Genomic DNA, 17,905 nt, shown 5'->3' with positions numbered 1-17,905 from the left:
TTAAACCTCTGTATGGTCTTGGCCACTGTGCTGCAGCTCAGTTTCAGGGTCTTGGCAATCTTCTTATAGCCTAGGCCATCTTTATGACGAGCAACGATTCTTTTTTTCAGATCCTCAGAGAGTTCTTTGCCATGAGGTGCCATGTTGAACTTCCAGTGACCAGTATGAGAGAGTGAGAGTGATAACACCAATTTTAACACACCTGCTCCCCATTCACACCTGAGACCTTGTAACAATAACGAGTCACATGACACCGGGAGATGTATGACCCTCGTCACTGGAGTTGTATTTTACATGCGTTTTATTCTCATATATTTGTGAGTATGCATTTGGCTAGTTTAACCAATTTCCAAGGTGTCTTAGGTAATGCACTAGGCATTTGCGCCCTTCTTTTTTTTCTGCTTTTAGTGCTTTTGGAGTTTCCCCGCTCAAGGAGTGCAGCGTCGCCTTGCTACCACTATCTACAAAGTGAGCACTGAGGTTTGACAGTTAGTTGGAACTTATTTACTTTGGGGTGCAAAGGATTGGCTGATCATATGACCAGTGTGCTTGGCTGTCAAAGTGGTCACATGATCAGGAGCCGGTCCCGCCGGCTACCGATCGTGAGCAGAGACTGAGATCTCAGTCAATGATCTGTAAGCGCCCCCAGTGAGCGCGCTCTCAGCACAGACAGCTCTGCCGCCCATAGACACATAAATGCGGTGCACTAAAGCCCACCTTCCTTGCTGCTGCACATTTGCATTACATGGGAGGCAGGAGGTTAAAGTTCAGAAAGTGGAAAAGCTTAGACCTTACGGTAAAAGCTACAATGTACAGCAATAAGGTCGCACTGGGATGTCTATGGGTTCACACGGCTACTTTTCAGCCACTGGCTCAGCCGCCGCGTCCATCATCCCTCCGCTGGCGACCTCTGCGCTTGCTGGCTCCCGTAGCGCTCACCTTCTGCCATATCGCAGAGTCAAGGTTTACGCTTATTTTCCGCTCATTAATTACCGCTAACCTTTCCAAGTCACGGAGAGGGAAATAATCAGTCTGCTGGTGGAGCTAATTAGGCGACGGGGAAAGTGGTAATGAAGAGGAATGAAAGCTTCTGGCTCTATTCATCAGGCCACCGAATAAAGGAAACAAACAGCAACTCTCTGCAGAGCTGTAGAAGCATTGGAGTAGAGGCAGAAAAAAAGTGAGAATGGGGCCCCAGCTTTGGGCCCCCCTATTAATAAAGATTGCAATAAGTACAGAGAATCCCCCCATTTGCATTGGTCTGTCAGACCAACTGCCCACAAGTACTCTACATCCTCCCAACTTTGACTATTCTTCTATATTACTGAAGGAAAATGAAGGATATAGATGGGCCCCTCATGAGCGTCTGCAAGGGGGGGCTAGTGCCCCCCCCCCCCCCTGGAAATTTCCTGGCCTGCTCTAAGAAGGGAATATATGGGGAGCCTGCTCTAAAAGGGGATCTATGGGGGACCCTGGCCTGGCCTGCTCTAAAGGGGGATCTCTTGGGATCCTGGCCTGCTCTAAAGGGGGGTCATATTGGCTAAATATATATATATATTCTTTGCAGGGAGAGCCTGGAGTACCAGGTGGAGCAGGAAATATAGGTGAAAAGGTAAGACTAACAAGGGATCTATGGGGGACCCTGCCTGGCCTGCTCTAAAGGGGGATCTATGGGGACCCTGGCCTCTAAAAAGGGGATCTACGGGGGTGAAAATGGGCGGAGCATTAAAATGATTCCCCCCCCCCTGAAAAAAGTTCTGCGGATGCCCATGGGGCCCCTAGACATCCACGGGCCCTAGGCTCCTGCCTGTAAGTTGTAACAGCATGAAATAAATAGTTGGGGGAAAGAAGCAGAAACAAAAAAAAAACTAAAAATCCCTTTAAAGTACACTTAACATAAAGCTAAGCTGAAATACATTAAAGTAGAACTCCACTTTTGTTGAGAAAAAACATTCCCCTCTGGGTGATCTCTGTACATTGCAAGGATTTTAACAAACTTTGTTGCAGATTCCAACCTTTTGTTATTCTGAAGAAATCATTGTTTGTTCCTCTGTGCTAAGTGAGTCTAATGGGAGTGGTTTCATAATTATCTGTCAGCTGTGGCAGCTGCAGGGCACTAATGAGTAAATCTGCTGGGCCTGCATCCCTTTAGACGTCTTCCTATTGGGAATATCTCACCAAAAATGACATTTTTGTTGCAGGGGATGCCAGAAATCTGACTTGTATTTTAGGCAGACTTCTGGGAAAATTGGTGAGCCAATCACACAAGCAGGAAATTATGTTTCTGGGGGTGTGGTCAGTACACATTCTCTGTAAAGAACACCTCCAGGCGGCCATATTGCATTTTCAGAAAATTACAACATCTGCAGATTGAAAAGGAAAGGTCATTTTTAATAACGTTCAATTACAATAGGATTTGGGTCACGATTGTTTACGCTATATTTTTTTTTCTTTATTTGCTGATTTTTTTTCCCCCAGCGAAAGTGGAGTTACCCTTTAAAGTAGAACTATAGGCAAAACTTATTGTTTCATTTTGGATAGAGTAAGGGAGGGTTATAACCATTGTAGAGTTCATTTTCATCCTCTTTGTCTCAATGGGGATGCTAACCTTCAATTCCTGTCCCATAACCAAAACAGGAAGTGAGAATAAATCCCTAAAAATTAAGCAAATCTCCTGGGGGCCCCCAGACCACCAAAACTAGTGTTGGAAGATTGAAAGATTTCTCCACTATTACTTTTCTGGGGACAACCCAAAATTTCAGATTTTCTTTTACTTTTACTTTTAATGACAACAGGAAACAAGACAAATAGAGAGGATGACTCTCCCTAACGGGGGCACAGACAGCAATAAAAATGGACAGGTGTTCTAATCCCTTTCCACTCTGTCCAAAATAAAAAAAAAAAAAATTGCTGATTTCAAAATCACGATTTTTAGCATAACAACCTGCTTATTTATTTTTGCTAAGCAGCATGCAGCATGCATACCCCCCAACTTGAGGACACCTTAGGGCAGTAATTGTTAACCTTGGCACCCCAGATGTTTTGGAACTACATTTCCCATGATGCTCAATTATACTGCAGAGTGCATGAGCATTATGAGAAATGTAGGGTTATGAGGAACTGCAGCACGCTATACACGCCACGGCAAAAAGTAGGGAAGAAAAATTACACTGAAATATGGGACAAGGATTAAAGAATTCCTTGAAATTCAATAAAAATGTATTGATTGAAAAAAAAAATGAAATTCAATAAAAATGTATTGATTGAAAAGGATTAAAGAATTCCAAGTCTCCTCACAGTATACATCACACACCTATACAACATTCATTTTACTCACAGAATACTCCTTAATCACACAAATGAGAGCCTTACAGACACACATAAACCTCAGCACAAAGGATCAGTTTATAATACTGAAACTCTGTCATTACACATTCCTTTTTCTAAAAGCTACATAAAAATGCCCCTGGGGCCCCCGATGACCACTTCTTAGTCATGATTATCATGAAGAGCCACCCCACTGCCATGTCACCATTGTCAGGTGTGAGTGCAAGCTGTCACTGCATTTGTAGTTTATTGTTCGCTGCCTCCAGCTCAACAACAGCTCTGTAGCTCCATACCTTGGGCTGGGGCGAAAACAATACAGGAGCCATTGCATTGCACCATCGATAAACTGTTCCTGGTTGAAATGCTCTGCAGGCTTCAATACAAACATCTAATCAATGCACATTTGTATTTTAACAATGTGGGTGTATTTATTACATTTTTGCATAAAGGTGGACTCTACCTTTAAAAATATAGGTAAGCCACTAGAGGGAGCTCTGTATGTGACATAGCATGATTCAACTTCTCAGATTAAAGCAAAATTAAAGGTGTACCACTGCCCCCTTGAGGACTGCTGGATAACACACTCTTGGGTCCCCCTGGGTTACCGTTAGCAACAGCGACATTCACAGATTAACACTTTACTTCTTTGGCTCAGTCAATGAACAGTCCAGGGGTATGTAGCTGTTTTTGATGTTTATTTTAAATAGGGATGGGAGAAGGGAAGAGTGGGATACTCCAAATTAATCTATTCACAATGGATGAGGACTCCTATCTTGAAATCCAGCCAGGCTGCAGATTCACCTTGCCTCTTGATGAATTTAGGTCAAGTCTCTGTTAAGACGACTTAGTTGGATAGATTATCTTCAGGATACCTGCCTAGAATCCCCTTTCACTCCACAGACTGACACCCGTCCTCTGACTATCTTACACCGGGGTGGCCCCCCTCAGGTCAGGCATCTAGACACGATTCCCTTTACTCACGATACTGTTTTTCAAGGGTCTCCGGTGTCTCTACCCCTTCAGTCAGTTCTCCTGGACCTCTGGGTTCAGTTACTTTCCTCTGGTCCCCAGGCCGACCGCCTGTGACCACGTGTCACTGCTACAGAGGAGGAGGCAGCCGCCACCCTCCCTCCAGGACTCTGTTCACCAGCCAAAGACCCCGCAGCACATGTGCTCCTGGCTTTTATACCGTATCCCATAATGCACAGTGACAGCCAATCTCTACCAATCACTGGGACTGTATCAAAGCCTGTGTACCCATTGGTCCGGTTTCCTCCCACTGTCCAACATGCCTCCCTATTGGACCAGTGTGAAACACTATCTAGACTCAATGAATCACACACTGAGCAGACAGAAAGCAATATAGATTTCCCTGCTGCTATTCTGATAGGCAGACAGAGCCAAAAACTATACTCTCTCTCTAGCACCTACCTAGGAGAGTGCTACAAATGGCTGGAAAATAATTACTAGGCAGTAGCAGTAGTGGTTGGGGCAAGAGCCTGCATTACACAGCAATGGAGAAGAGCACATTACGTCAAGAGCTCACTCAGCACACAGCAGTTAAATATCTTATTAACGGCTAAAATGAGATATTAGCCACACAGGGGGTGCATTGTTTTTAGAAGTTTGGCTGAAGCAGTAAAAACTGATCATATGTTTATGGGCAAACATGGCTGCCCCATGTATCTATATAATTACTCATTCTAATTATGTTTTACATGCTTACCTAAAAGAATGCAAAAAAAAATCATTCTAAATTCTCTTTAAAGGCAAACATCTCATATTAGAGGGAAGTCAGCCTTGAATGCAAAATTATAGATAATTTTCAGGTTTAGTTGTATTTTCTCACAGATTCTTTATCTGACCTCTCTTTGCTCCTCTGTACCCATCGTCATTTTTTTATTGGCGTTCCCGTCATTTCAGATTATTTTTCCCCGGCAGAAATCCAACAGCTGGGCTCTTAGGGTTGTGGGAAAGTATGGTGGCTCTAGCTTTTTATTACAGAATTGGGACATATGGGTCTGTATAGGATGAACAGGTGGAAGCTGGGATGTAAATTGTAATATTTCAGCCATGTGATACAATCACTGATCTCCAGACAAATATATGTGATACAGTCACTGATCTCCAGACAAATATATGTGATACAATCACTGATCCCCAGAGCACTATATGTGATACCATCACTGATCCCAGAGCATAGGCGTGCGCACAGGGTGTGCCGGGTGTGCCTGGGCACTCCCTAATCACCTAGGGCACTTTAGCATTATCACTCTGTTTGCCAGTGAGGAGATGGGAAAGATCTCCTTCGGACCTGCTCTGCCATAAGAGAAGTGCCACACACTTCTATTTTTCTTTGCCAGCATGGAGAGTAATGTACCGGGGCCATGTACATGTAGGCAAACACATGCATGTGTATTTAAGCTTTGGGGTGCACACCCTAATGCAATAGGCTGCGCACACCTATGTCCCAGAGTACTATATGTGATACAATCACTGATCATAGACCACTATATGTGATACAATCACTGATCCCAGAGCACTATATGTGATATAATCACTGATCCCCTGAGCACTATATGTGATACAATCACTGATCCCAGAGCACTATATGTGATATAATCACTGATCCCCTGAGCACTATATGTGATACAATCACTGATCACAGACCACTATATGTGATACAATCACTGATCACAGACCACTATATGTGATACAATCACTGATCACAGACCACTATATGTGATACAATCACTGATCACAGAGCACTATATGTGATACAATCACTGATCACAGACCACTATATGTGATACAATCACTGATCACAGACCACTATATATGATACAATCACTGATCACAGACCACTATATGTGATACAATCACTGATCACAGAGCACTATATGTGATACAATCACTGATCCACAGAGCACTATATGTGATACAATCACTGATCACAGACCACTATATGTGATACAATCACTGATCACAGAGCACTATATGTGATACAATCACTGATCACAGAGCACTATATGTGATACAATCACTGATCCACAGAGCACTATATGTGATACAATCACTGATCACAGAGCACTATATGTGATACAATCACTGATCACAGAGCACTATATGTGATACAATCACTGATCACAGACCACTATATGTGATACAATCACTGATCACAGACCACTATATGTGATACAATCACTGATCACAGAGCACTATATGTGATACAATCACTGATCACAGACCACTATATATGATACAATCACTGATCACAGAGCACTATATGTGATACAATCACTGATCCTCAGACCACTATATGTGATACAATCACTGATCACAGACCACTATATGTGATACAATCACTGATCCTCAGAGCACTATATGCAAAACAATGACTGATCAACAGAGCATTATATCTGAAACAATGACTGATCCCCAAACCACTATATGCAATACAATCAATGATCCACAGACCAATATATATGACACAATCACTGATCACAGACCACTATATGTGATACAATCACTGATCACAGACCACTATATGTGATACAATCACTGATCACAGACCACTATATGTGACACAATCACTGATCACAGACCACTATATGTGATACAATCACTGATCACAGACCACTATATGTGAAACAATCACTGATCTCCAGACAAATATATGTGATACAATCCCTGATCCCCAGACCACTATATGTGATACCATCACTGATCCACAGAGCACTATATGCGAAACAATGACTGATCAACAGAGCACTATATGTGAAACAATCACTGATCCCCAGACCACTATATGCAATACAATCAATGATCCACAGACCAATATATATGACACAATCACTGATCACAGACAACTATACTGTATTTGACTCACTTATAAGGACTTATAGATAATTATTAAAACTCCAGACATGATATAAGAGATGGTCAGAGACTGCAGACATACTACAAGAGATGGTCAGAGACTGCAGACATACTACAAGAGATGGTCAGAGACTGCAGACATACTACAGAAGACTTTCAGATCCTGACTGGGGATGGAAATAGTGTAAGGAGCTCTTGCTGAAGTGACTCTCTGGTTACTTTCTCTTATTACCTGGAATTGCTGAAGATAATGCAGGACTTTGTACATTGCACATAACCTGTCACCATTTTGTCTCCTAGGTTCAGCAGGCAATGCATTGTGGACAAGGACAAGAGGAACCAGTGCCGTTATTGCCGGCTGCGCAAATGTTTTCGAGCGGGAATGAAAAAAGAAGGTGAGTACTCCTAGCTGGGATGCTTGGACCTCTCTCAGTGCCAGTGCCATTGAGGTACAAGAATAATATTTTCTGTGAGGAGGTGTAATCCTCTTGTGTAAAAGGAAAATCCGCTGAGCTTCCTTTTGCAGCAACCTTCCCACTCTGGGATCAGGGTGCTCCATGTGGACTGTCATTTATTTGACAGCAGACTATATTTTGGTAATTCTGTCACTTTTGTTGTTTTTATTCATGCTTTAGTCACTATCTGATCACTGCATGTATGGGAGCAATCTGGATTGCTTCGGCCGCTAGCAGGTAGTTTGACTTGTGCAACCTAGCTACGATTAATGCCCTTTAACCACTTAAGCCCCGGAAGATTTTACCCCCTTCCTGACCAGGGCCTATTTTGCGATTCGGCACTGCGTGACTTTAACGGACAATTGCACGGTCGTGCGACGCTGTACCTAAACGAATTTGACGTCCTTTTTTTCCCACAAACAGAGCTTTCTTTTGGTGGTATTTGATAACCTGTTAACCTGTGCGATTTTTTGATCATGCGCTATAAACAAAAAAAGAGCATCAATTTTGCAAAAATAGCAATATTTTTCACATTTTTAATATGAAATTCCCCAAAAAAAAATGTAAAAATCAAAATTTTTTAACATTTTCGGTCAATTTGTTTTCTGCTACCTATGTTTGGTAAAAAAAAATCGCAAAAAGCGTATTTTGATTGGTTTTGCGCAAAAGTTATCGCGTTTACTAACAAAGGGAAAGATTTTTGTCATTTTTGTTGTTTTTTTTTAACGCGTAATGGCGGCGATCTGCGATTTTTTTGCGGTACTGCGACATTGCGGCGGACAGATCGGACCCTTGACTGACATTTTTGACACTTTTGGGGTTACCAGTGACATTACTGCAGTAATCAGTGCTATACATATGCACTGTTACTGCAAAATGACACTGGTAGTGAAGGGGTTAACTTTATTTGAAAGGGAGGGGCTGTGTGTGTCCCTAGGGGCGTGATTCTAACTGTGATTTGCTGTGGCTTGAGCTGTAGAAACAGTGATCAACGGTCCTACATAGTAGAACCATGTGATCACAGTTTCTACACAGGGGAGAATGACAGGCGGCTTGTTTACACTAGCCGCCTGACTTTCTCCCTCTGCAGCGACGATCGCTGAGTGACCGGCGGACATCGGGTCCGCCGGTCACACGCGCGGGGGGGTCCGTGACCACGCGGGAGCGGGAGCGTGCCTCCGGAGGCACGCGCTCGCTCCCTAGACCCTCACAGGCAGAGTGACGTAGATCTACGTCACTCTGCCTGTGAGGGGCTGACTGCCGACGTAAATATAATGTGAGCAGTCGGCAAGTGGTTAAGGCAGAAATGCATCAGCATTATTGATTTTAATGCTATTACAATAAAGGAAAGATTTGGAGGATCATGTTGTGCTGGATATTTGTTCTGATGAAAAAGTAGTGAATGCCGTGCCCTTTTTTTCATTGCACACCACCACAGCACAGAAATTTTTGCCTTGTCTTGCATTGGGCAGCACACCTAGTGTGGTAATAAGAACACCCTGTGCCTATTTAATACCACTAAAACATAGCTCTGCCTGTTGCAAAAAATTATATAAAATAATTTGGGTCTTGTGTTGCATGTCAAAGCAATTGTCAGTCAAACTATCACAGTACTGAAAAATGAAACATTTCCTTGTAATGAAGGGGTATCACAGGCTGGTTCTGAGGTGGTTAACAAGGGTACAAATCAACAGGAAAATATAATTGTCATCCTCTGCATGGCGGTAAACATGTCTCATGGATCCCAAGGCCGTATGAGTTTATCTGCTGGTCAATATTAGCTGAGAAGAGTCGGACCTTTAACCCGGTTCCTTTTGCTCTTTGAAGTCAGAATTGTATTGATTGGTTGGCCTATGTGACGTCACCAACCAATAACTAGACGTGATTGCTTGAAGAGTCACTTTACTCAGAAGTGAGATTTCAGTGTTCAATGAAATGAAGACAATAAAACCTCCCAACGGTCTTCTCAGGCAGGGGCAGACTGGCAACTTTTGACCCAGGGGGCAAGTACAAACCAGAGGCCAATAGTGCAGCGGCTCGGCCCTCCTCTCCCTCTACTCTCCTCCTGACCCCAATTCCTGCTCCAGGTACTCTCTACTCACTGGCTGAATTTGGGTTCCTGACCTGGCCAGCAGGGGGCGGTTGGGGGGAGCTGGGACAGGAGGGGCTGTGCTCTGTTCTTGTCTTCATCCCACACTCAGTAGGTCAGCAGTGGGGACTTTTTACTTCTCTTCACCAGGAATCCTTTAGATATGTCTGTGGCAGAAGCAGTGCAGCCTTTTTATGGGGCATCAGAGCAGCCCAGGGGGCAATTGCCCCCCTGTCCCCTGGCCCAGTCCTCCCCTGTTCTCAGGGTACCCCCCGTGGTGAGATGTCCATATCTACAATAGTATCTGCAGGGCTGGAGGATCGTCTACACAAAGCTTTATAGTTCAGTTTTGGGTGAATGTACGGTGTCAAGAAAAAGTATGTGAACCCCTTGGAATTAAGAGTTTGTTTGCAGTAATTTGCCATAAAATGTGATTTGATCCTCATCTAAGTCACATAAATAGACAAACACAATGTGCCTAATCTAATACACAAACTATTCTAATTTCTAGTGTCTTTATTGAACACACCCATTAAACATTCACAGTGCTGGAGAAAAAAGAAAGTGAACCCATAGACCACATATGTCAAACACAAGGCCCGTAAGCCGAATCCGGCTCTCCAGGTCATTTCATGTGGCCCTCACACCTCTACTGCAGCTGTGGTACCCCCTTTCTGCAGCCATGGAGAGACTCGTATCTGCATTCCAGTCTCAGCAGTCAGCAACAGAGAGGAGGACAGAACTCCTCCTACAGATCCTGTGCCTCTCTGTGCAGCCGCAGCACCCCTTTGTCTCTGCCTCCCTTGGTCTCAGCATTCAGCAGACTCCAGCCCTCCTCTGATCCTCCTCCAGACCCGAGACTTTCTGCTTCCCAGCTCTGCCCCTAGCTTCTTCCCAGCAGCAGCACAAGGTAAGAGGGGTGCACTGTTGACTTCTGATGGTGGAGGGCTCTTGACATCTGATGTAAGAGGGCAGGGGTGCTCTGGACATCTAGTCTTACAGATGCAACCAGCCCTTTGAGGGGAACCATAATGCTGATGCGGCCCGCAATGAAATTGAGTTTGACACAACTGCCATAGACTAATTACTTCAACAAAAGCCAATTGGAGTCAGTAGTTTTCACCCCTGGAGTCCAGTCAGGGGCGTACGTACAGGGGTCGCTATTGTGACCCAGCCTGATGCTCCAGGGGCCTGTGCGGTCCCCCTGTATGATTAGATAGGAGGGTGGCGGGGGCATGTAGAGGAACCGATCCCTCCATGTAGCACCTGAATGCCCGCTTCTCCTCCTCTCCCTCCCTCAGACATTCAGTGGCTGCAGTAGGAAAATGGAGGGCCTCTGTTCCTCTACATGCTGCTGCCACCCCCTCCCTATCTCTGTCCTGCTGCCCCGGACCCCTGTGTTTTTGTTAATTCATTCGTTGCTGAGGCATAGTAAATGGTGTTTACTATACTTCAGTTTATGGCTGAACAGGAAGCTCTGTACAGAGCAGATCATTCATTCTGTGCAGCTAAAGGCTGCAGAGAAAGGGACTGATGAATCTGTCCTCAGTCCTTTTCTCTGTCTCAAAAGTGAGACATCAGGGGTTTAATTGATCCCTGATATCTCACCAAAGCCCCCCCAACTGGGGTCCTAAAAAATATGTAAAAAATAAAACAAAATAAAATTGTAAAACAATAAAATAAAGTGATAAAAAAAAAACCACAAGAATAAAAAAACTACTGACACCAGTGGCGGAACTACCAGGGTCGCAAAGGTCACACTTACGCCTGGTCTTTGGCGTTCTATCACCATGGGGGGACCCCAAGACGGCAGGAAGGTGACCCACTGCTGGACCGTAATAAAGAGCCCCACAATAGGAGTAAAGGGCCTCTGGATCAGTGGGAAGGGCCCCAGTCGAGGGGCCAGGGGGGCCCTTAAGCCCCTTTCACACTTGTGCGACTTGTCATTTGGAGCGGCAAAATCGTATGACTGAGCTTCCCAGTGAATAGCTGTGCAGCTGGGGTGTGTCAGGACAAGTCTGATTATAGGAAGAGAGAAGGCTGAGTTCCCAGCATAGCTAGAGAACTTACCACCATGTGCCCTCCTGCTTAGTGTGGTCAGTTTTTATTAGGAAACAGAGGGACTGGCAGGATCACCGGGTATGTCACACAAAGGAAGCAATACAAAGAGCACAGGATACTTTCTCATACAAGTACCTGGTACAGCAGACACATACTAGGAATATGAAGTGTTGGGGTAACAAACACTTTTAAAGGATGAGAGCATCACCCAGATTAAAAAAGTTATTTTGGGCTGAAATTCGGAATAATCATTTAACCAGGTATTCTGAGGACATCTAGTGGCAGAAATAAATTATTGCAGGAAACAGCGGTGGAGATTAGAACTATGATTTATATCATGCAGAGAAAAGGATATAGAATAATTTTGTCACACCAAAAAACCCTGATGAAGGGTAAAGTTTGGGACCCGGAAAGTGGTTGACTTCTGACTTTGTGTCATTAGATACAAATACTGGACTTATTCAAGCTGTGTGGTGCTCTCATCCTTCTGATGTTCTATGGATTATTCTGGAGAGCCTTTGGGATGACCAAGAACTGACTCCTGATTGGTGTCCCCCTGAGGCCTGTGCTCAGCCTACACTTATCCATTGGTAGTGAATCTGTGAGAGTTAGCAAAATGTAATAAGTAATCTGTCTACAAAGTATTTTGTATTAAACCTCATATCCTTCTATATGCTGGCAGAGACCCTCAATCCCTTGCAGATTATAACTGAGACTTTGACCTCCCCACCCCCAACCTATGTCTACTCTCCAATGAGAGCCATAGCCTCTGAATAATTCTAAAGTAGCAATTGCACACAATGCAGCCCCACCCATTATTCTTTTCCGTGGGTTAGTGCAAGTTGTGGTACTGAATTGGCATCACAGATATCACTCTTCTTGTTACAGCAGTTCAGAATGAGCGGGATCGGATCAGCATGCGCAGGAACAGCTATGAGGATAATGGATCCTTATCTATCGGTGTACTGACACAAGCGGAAGCCTTGACGCATCAGGTGAGCTGTGCCATGTCACTTGTGATATCCAAATCCATTTACACCAAAAGCCTGGACAGACAGAAACCTGCCTGGCTCACTTATTAGATGGATAATAAAGTAGAATTTCAGTAGAAGACTGCTCCTTGAACTAATACTCCCCTCCTGAAATACTCTGCACTCCTGGGGGACTCTGCTCCTTCCTCTATATCTAACCCTCCTCTCCTGAAATACTCTGCATTTCCGAAGGACTCTGCTCCTTCCTCTATCTAACCCTCCTCTCCTGAAATACTCTGAGCTGCTGCAGGACTCTGCTCCTTCCTCTATCTAAGCCTCCTCTCCTGAAAAACTCTGCAATGCTGGAGGACTCTGCTCCTTCCTCTCTCTAACCCTCCTTTCCTGAATAACTGCACTGATGGAGGACTCTGCTCCTTTTTCTGTCTCTCCTCTCCTGAAATACTCAGCACTGCTGGAAGACTCTGCTCCTTCCTCTATCTAACTCCCATCTCCTGAAATACTCTGCATTGTTGGAGGACATGTTTGCCGTCTCTCACCCATTGCAGTATTGCACCCCATATCTCTACATCTTTGAAAGCATTGACTACTTTTGGGTGCCAAAACAATGATGGATTTGCAGGGCTGGCTCCAGTATGCGATGCTCTGCACATTGTCAGCTAACATTGCGGACAGAAAGGCTCTGATCTGCAGCCAAACCTAAAAAATGAAGGCCAGGCAGACAAAAAGCTTATCAGTGCAATGCCTGTCATACAGTGACATCTAGTGGATATAAACTAAAAGGCATGCAGAAGCTTTACCACCAGATAGCATGTTGTGATGCCACCTGCACAGTTTGTGAAGGTGTCCGATGTTCACTATAAATGTCAGCTTCTCTCCCACTTCTAACACTACCATGAACACCTGTTCATTGTGAATCTACGTTCTGCACTTTATTTAGACCCGGAAACCCAGAGCAAGGATGGTGAGAATACTTCATAATGGGCACAGCTGGTGTTTAAAAGCAGGTACTCAGCACAGGGATGCTGGGAACCCTCCATAATGGGTACAGAGGGTGTGCAGAGCTGGGAACCCAGCACAGGCATGCTGGGAACCCTCCATATGGGCACAGAGGGTGTGCAGAGCTGAGGACCCAGCACGGGGATGCTGGGAACCCTGCATAATGGGCACAAAGAGTGTGCAGAGCTGGGAACCCAGCACAGGAATGCTGGGATCCCTCCATTATAGGCACATAGGGTGTGCAGAGCTGGGAACCCAGCACAGGGATCCTGGGAACCCTCCATAATGGGCACAGAGGGTGTGCAGAGCTGAGAACCCAGCACAGGGATGCTGGGAACCCTCCATAATGGGCAAAGATGGTGTGCACTGTGTAGAGCTGGGAACCCAGCACAGTGATGCTGGGAACCCTCCAAAATGGGCAAAGAGGCTGTGCAGAGCTGGGAACCCAGCACGGGGATGCTGGGAACCCTCCATAATGGGCAAAGGGGGTGTGCACTGTGTAGAGCTGGGAACCCAGCACAGGGATGCTGGGAACCCTCCATAATGGGCAAAGAGGATGTGCAGAGCTGGGAACCCAGCACAGGGATTCTGGGAACCCCCATAATGGGCACAGAGGGTGTGCAGAGCTGGGAACCCAGCACAGGGATCCTGGGAACCCTCCATAATGGGCACAGAGGGTGTGCAGAGCTGAGAACCCAGCACAGGGATGCTGGGAACCCTCCATAATGGGCAAAGACGGTGTGCACTGTGTAGAGCTGGGAACCCAGCACAGTGATGCTGGGAATCCTCCAAAATGGGCAAAGAGGCTGTGCAGAGCTGGGAACCCAGCACAGGGATGCTGGGAACCCTCCATAATGGGCAAAGAGGATGTGCAGAGCTGGGAACCCAGCACAGGGATTCTGGGAACCCCCATAATGGGCACAGAGGGTGTGCAGAGCTGGGAACCCAGCACAGGGATCCTGGGAACCCTCCATAATGGGCACAGAGGGTGTGCAGAGCTGAGAACCCAGCACAGGGATGCTGGGAACCCTCCATAATGGGCAAAGACGGTGTGCACTGTGTAGAGCTGGGAACCCAGCACAGTGATGCTGGGAATCCTCCAAAATGGGCAAAGAGGCTGTGCAGAGCTGGGAACCCAGCACGGGGATGCTGGGAACCCTCCATAATGGGCAAAGAGGGTGTGCACTGTGTAGAGCTGGGAACCCAGCACAGGGATGCTGGGAACCCTCCATAATGGGCAAAGAGGATGTGCAGAGCTGGGAACCCAGCACAGGGATTCTGGGAACCCCCATAATGGGCACAGAGGGTGTGCAGAGCTGGGAACTTATCACTCACCCAGCAACATCAGTTCTCATCTCCTTGCACCCACCATAGCAACAATGAGTAGTGGTTGGTGGTGTAAGCCTTGTTGTTGATTCAGCACACTCCACCATTCATAACTGAGCTATTATTAAAGTCTGGGGGGGGGGGGACCCTTTGGCCTATCACTAACCCTCCTTCTTTTCTGCATGTCCCTCCAGTTTTCTTCTCTCAGCCCCATGCACATCGGTGACATCTCCATGAAGAAAGTAGCAACAATCAATGATGTCTGCGAGTCCATGAAACAACAGCTCCTTCTTCTGGTGGAATGGGCAAAGCACATCCAGGCATTCTGCGAGCTTCCTCTAGACGACCAGGTGACACCATTAACAATAACGGACTTCCACCATTTCTATTTGACCAGCTCATTCTGCTAACATTTCACCTAAGGGGCCCCCTATACTCAGTTACAGGGCTTTTTCAAACTTTATTCTTAGCTGCTTCTGTTCTGTACTTATTCAAATAATAATAAAAAAAGTAATGTTGTTTGTAAACATTGATCAGACAGGAGCTAGAAAGATGCAGAGTAACATTGTTTATAAACAATGTTCAGACAGAAGATTAAGAGCCGGTTAACATTAGCGTGACTTGTCAGTCTAACAAGTCGCGCTCTCTCGCGGTCCATTGACCGCTACAGGACCCGTTCTAATAGGAGCGACACAAGGTGCTCCGACTTAGAAAAAGGGTCCTGTACTATTTCGGGGCGACCTCGGAGCAACTTGCATAGACTTCCATTACGTGCAAGAGAGAAACAAATAAATTTTGTTTATAAACATTAATCTGACACAAGATAAAGAGATACAAAAGAGTATTGTTTATAAACACTGGTCAAGTGGAAAATGGAGAGATGCAAAGTAACATTGTGTATAAATATTGTTCAGACACAAGATAGAGGGATACAAAGTAACATTGCTTATAAACCTTGTTCAGACACAAGATAGAGGGATACAAAGTAACATTGCTTATAAAGTTATAAACCTTGTTCAGACACAAGATAGAGGGATACAAAGTAACATTGTTTACAAATATTGATCAAATAAAAAAAGAGTTAGAGATGCAAAGTAACTGTGTATAAACATTGATCAGACACAAGATAGATACAAAAGAGCATTGTTTATAAACATCTTTTTGCCCAAGCCCCATGGGTGGGAGTACAATGCAATATACATAGTTTGCTGTATTTTGACACCACTTACCTTTGTGAGGATCCCTCGCCCCCATGTGGTTATTTTTAGTATTACGCTTTCCTGACCCTTAAACGCTTCCCGTGGTCATACAGTGCATCCGGAAAGTATTCACAGCACTTCACTTTTTCCACATTTTGTTATGTTACAGCCTCTAAAATGGATTAAATTAAATTTGTTTTTCCTTAAAATTCTACAAACAATCCCCCATAATGACAAAATGAAAGAAGTTTGTTTAAAATCTTTGCAAATTTATTAAAAATAAAAAACAAAAAAATCCCATGTACATAAGTATTCACAGCCTTTGCCATGACACTCAAAATTGAGCTCAGGTGCATCCTGATTCCACTGATCAGCCTTGATATGTTTCTACAAGTTGATTGGAGTCCACCCGTGGTAAATTCAGTTGATTGGACATGATTTGGAAAGGAACACACCTGTCTAGATAAGATTCCACAGTTAACAGTGCATGTCAGAGCACAAACCAAGCCATGAAGTCCAATGAATTGTCTGTAAACAGGAGACAGGAATGTATGGAGGCACAGATCTGGGGAAGGGTACAGAAAAATTTCTGCAGCATTGAAGGTCCCAATGAGCACAGTGACCTGCATCATACATAAATGGAAAATGTTTTGAACCACCAGGACTCTTGCTACAGCGGGCCGCCCGGCAGTGCCAGGACAAGGTAATCCAGTGCCCAGGGCAAAGATGAAAACTGAGCCCCCCTTCCCTTAGGGTTAGGGTCATGGACCCCCCAACCCTGCAATAAAACATTGCGCCCAGGGCAGCATTCCCTCCTGTCCACCCCTTGTCCTGGCCCTGCCACCCCGCCCAACTGAGAGATCGGGGGAGAAGGGCCTTAGTCAGGGAGGTGACCAAGAATCGGCTCTGACAGAGCTCCAGCATTTATCTGTGGAGAGAGGAGAACCTTCCAGAAGAACAACCATCTCTGTAGTAGTCCACTAATCAGGTCTGTATGGTAAAGTGGCCAGATGAAAGCCACTCCTCAGTAAAAGGCACATAACAGCCCGTCTGGAGGTTGCCAAAAGGCACCTGAAGGACTCTCAGATCATGAGAAACAAAAGATTGAACTCTTTGGTCTGATTGGCAACCATCGTGTCTGGAGGAAACCAGGCAACGCTCATAGTCTGGCCAATACGATCCCTACAGTGAAGCATGGTGGTGGCAGCATCATGCTGTGGGGATGTTTTTCAGTGGCAGGAACTGGGAGATTACAGGAAAGATGAATGCAGCAATGTACAGAGACCTGAAAACCTGCTCCAAAGTGCTCTGGACCTCAGACTGGGGTGAAGGTTCATCTTCCAACAGGACAACGACCCTAAGCACACAGCCAAGATAACAAAGGAGTGGCTACGGGACAACTCTGTGAATGTCCTTGATTGGCCCAGCCAGAGCCCAGACTTGAACCCGATTTAACATCTCTGGATAGATCTGAAAATGGCTGTGCACCGACGCTCCCCATCTAACCTGATGGGGCGTGAGAGGCCCTGCAAAGAAGAATGGGAGAAACTGACCAAAAAATAGGTGATGCTTGTAGCATCA

The 17,905-nt window shown here is 45.2% G+C and overlaps 1 protein-coding gene across 2 annotated transcripts in view; it reads left to right on the top strand.

Annotated features, from left to right (window-relative positions):
* The window catches only part of LOC309565450 (hepatocyte nuclear factor 4-beta-like), a 59,645-nt gene that overhangs the window by 28,119 nt on the left and 13,621 nt on the right, over window positions 1–17,905 (top strand). For both annotated transcript variants that reach the window (XM_082270417.1, XM_082270416.1), the window contains exons 4-6: window positions 7,507–7,601; window positions 12,700–12,806; window positions 15,320–15,475. In XM_082270417.1, the coding sequence (XP_082126543.1) occupies window positions 7,507–7,601; window positions 12,700–12,806; window positions 15,320–15,475 (358 nt within the window). The remainder of the gene's footprint in view (window positions 1–7,506; window positions 7,602–12,699; window positions 12,807–15,319; window positions 15,476–17,905) is intronic.

Source organism: Pelophylax lessonae (genome assembly GCF_965119305.1).
Source record: "Pelophylax lessonae genome assembly, chromosome: 10".
Classification (NCBI taxonomy): Eukaryota; Metazoa; Chordata; class Amphibia; order Anura; family Ranidae; genus Pelophylax; species Pelophylax lessonae.
This window is presented reverse-complemented; position numbering and strand designations above follow the sequence as displayed.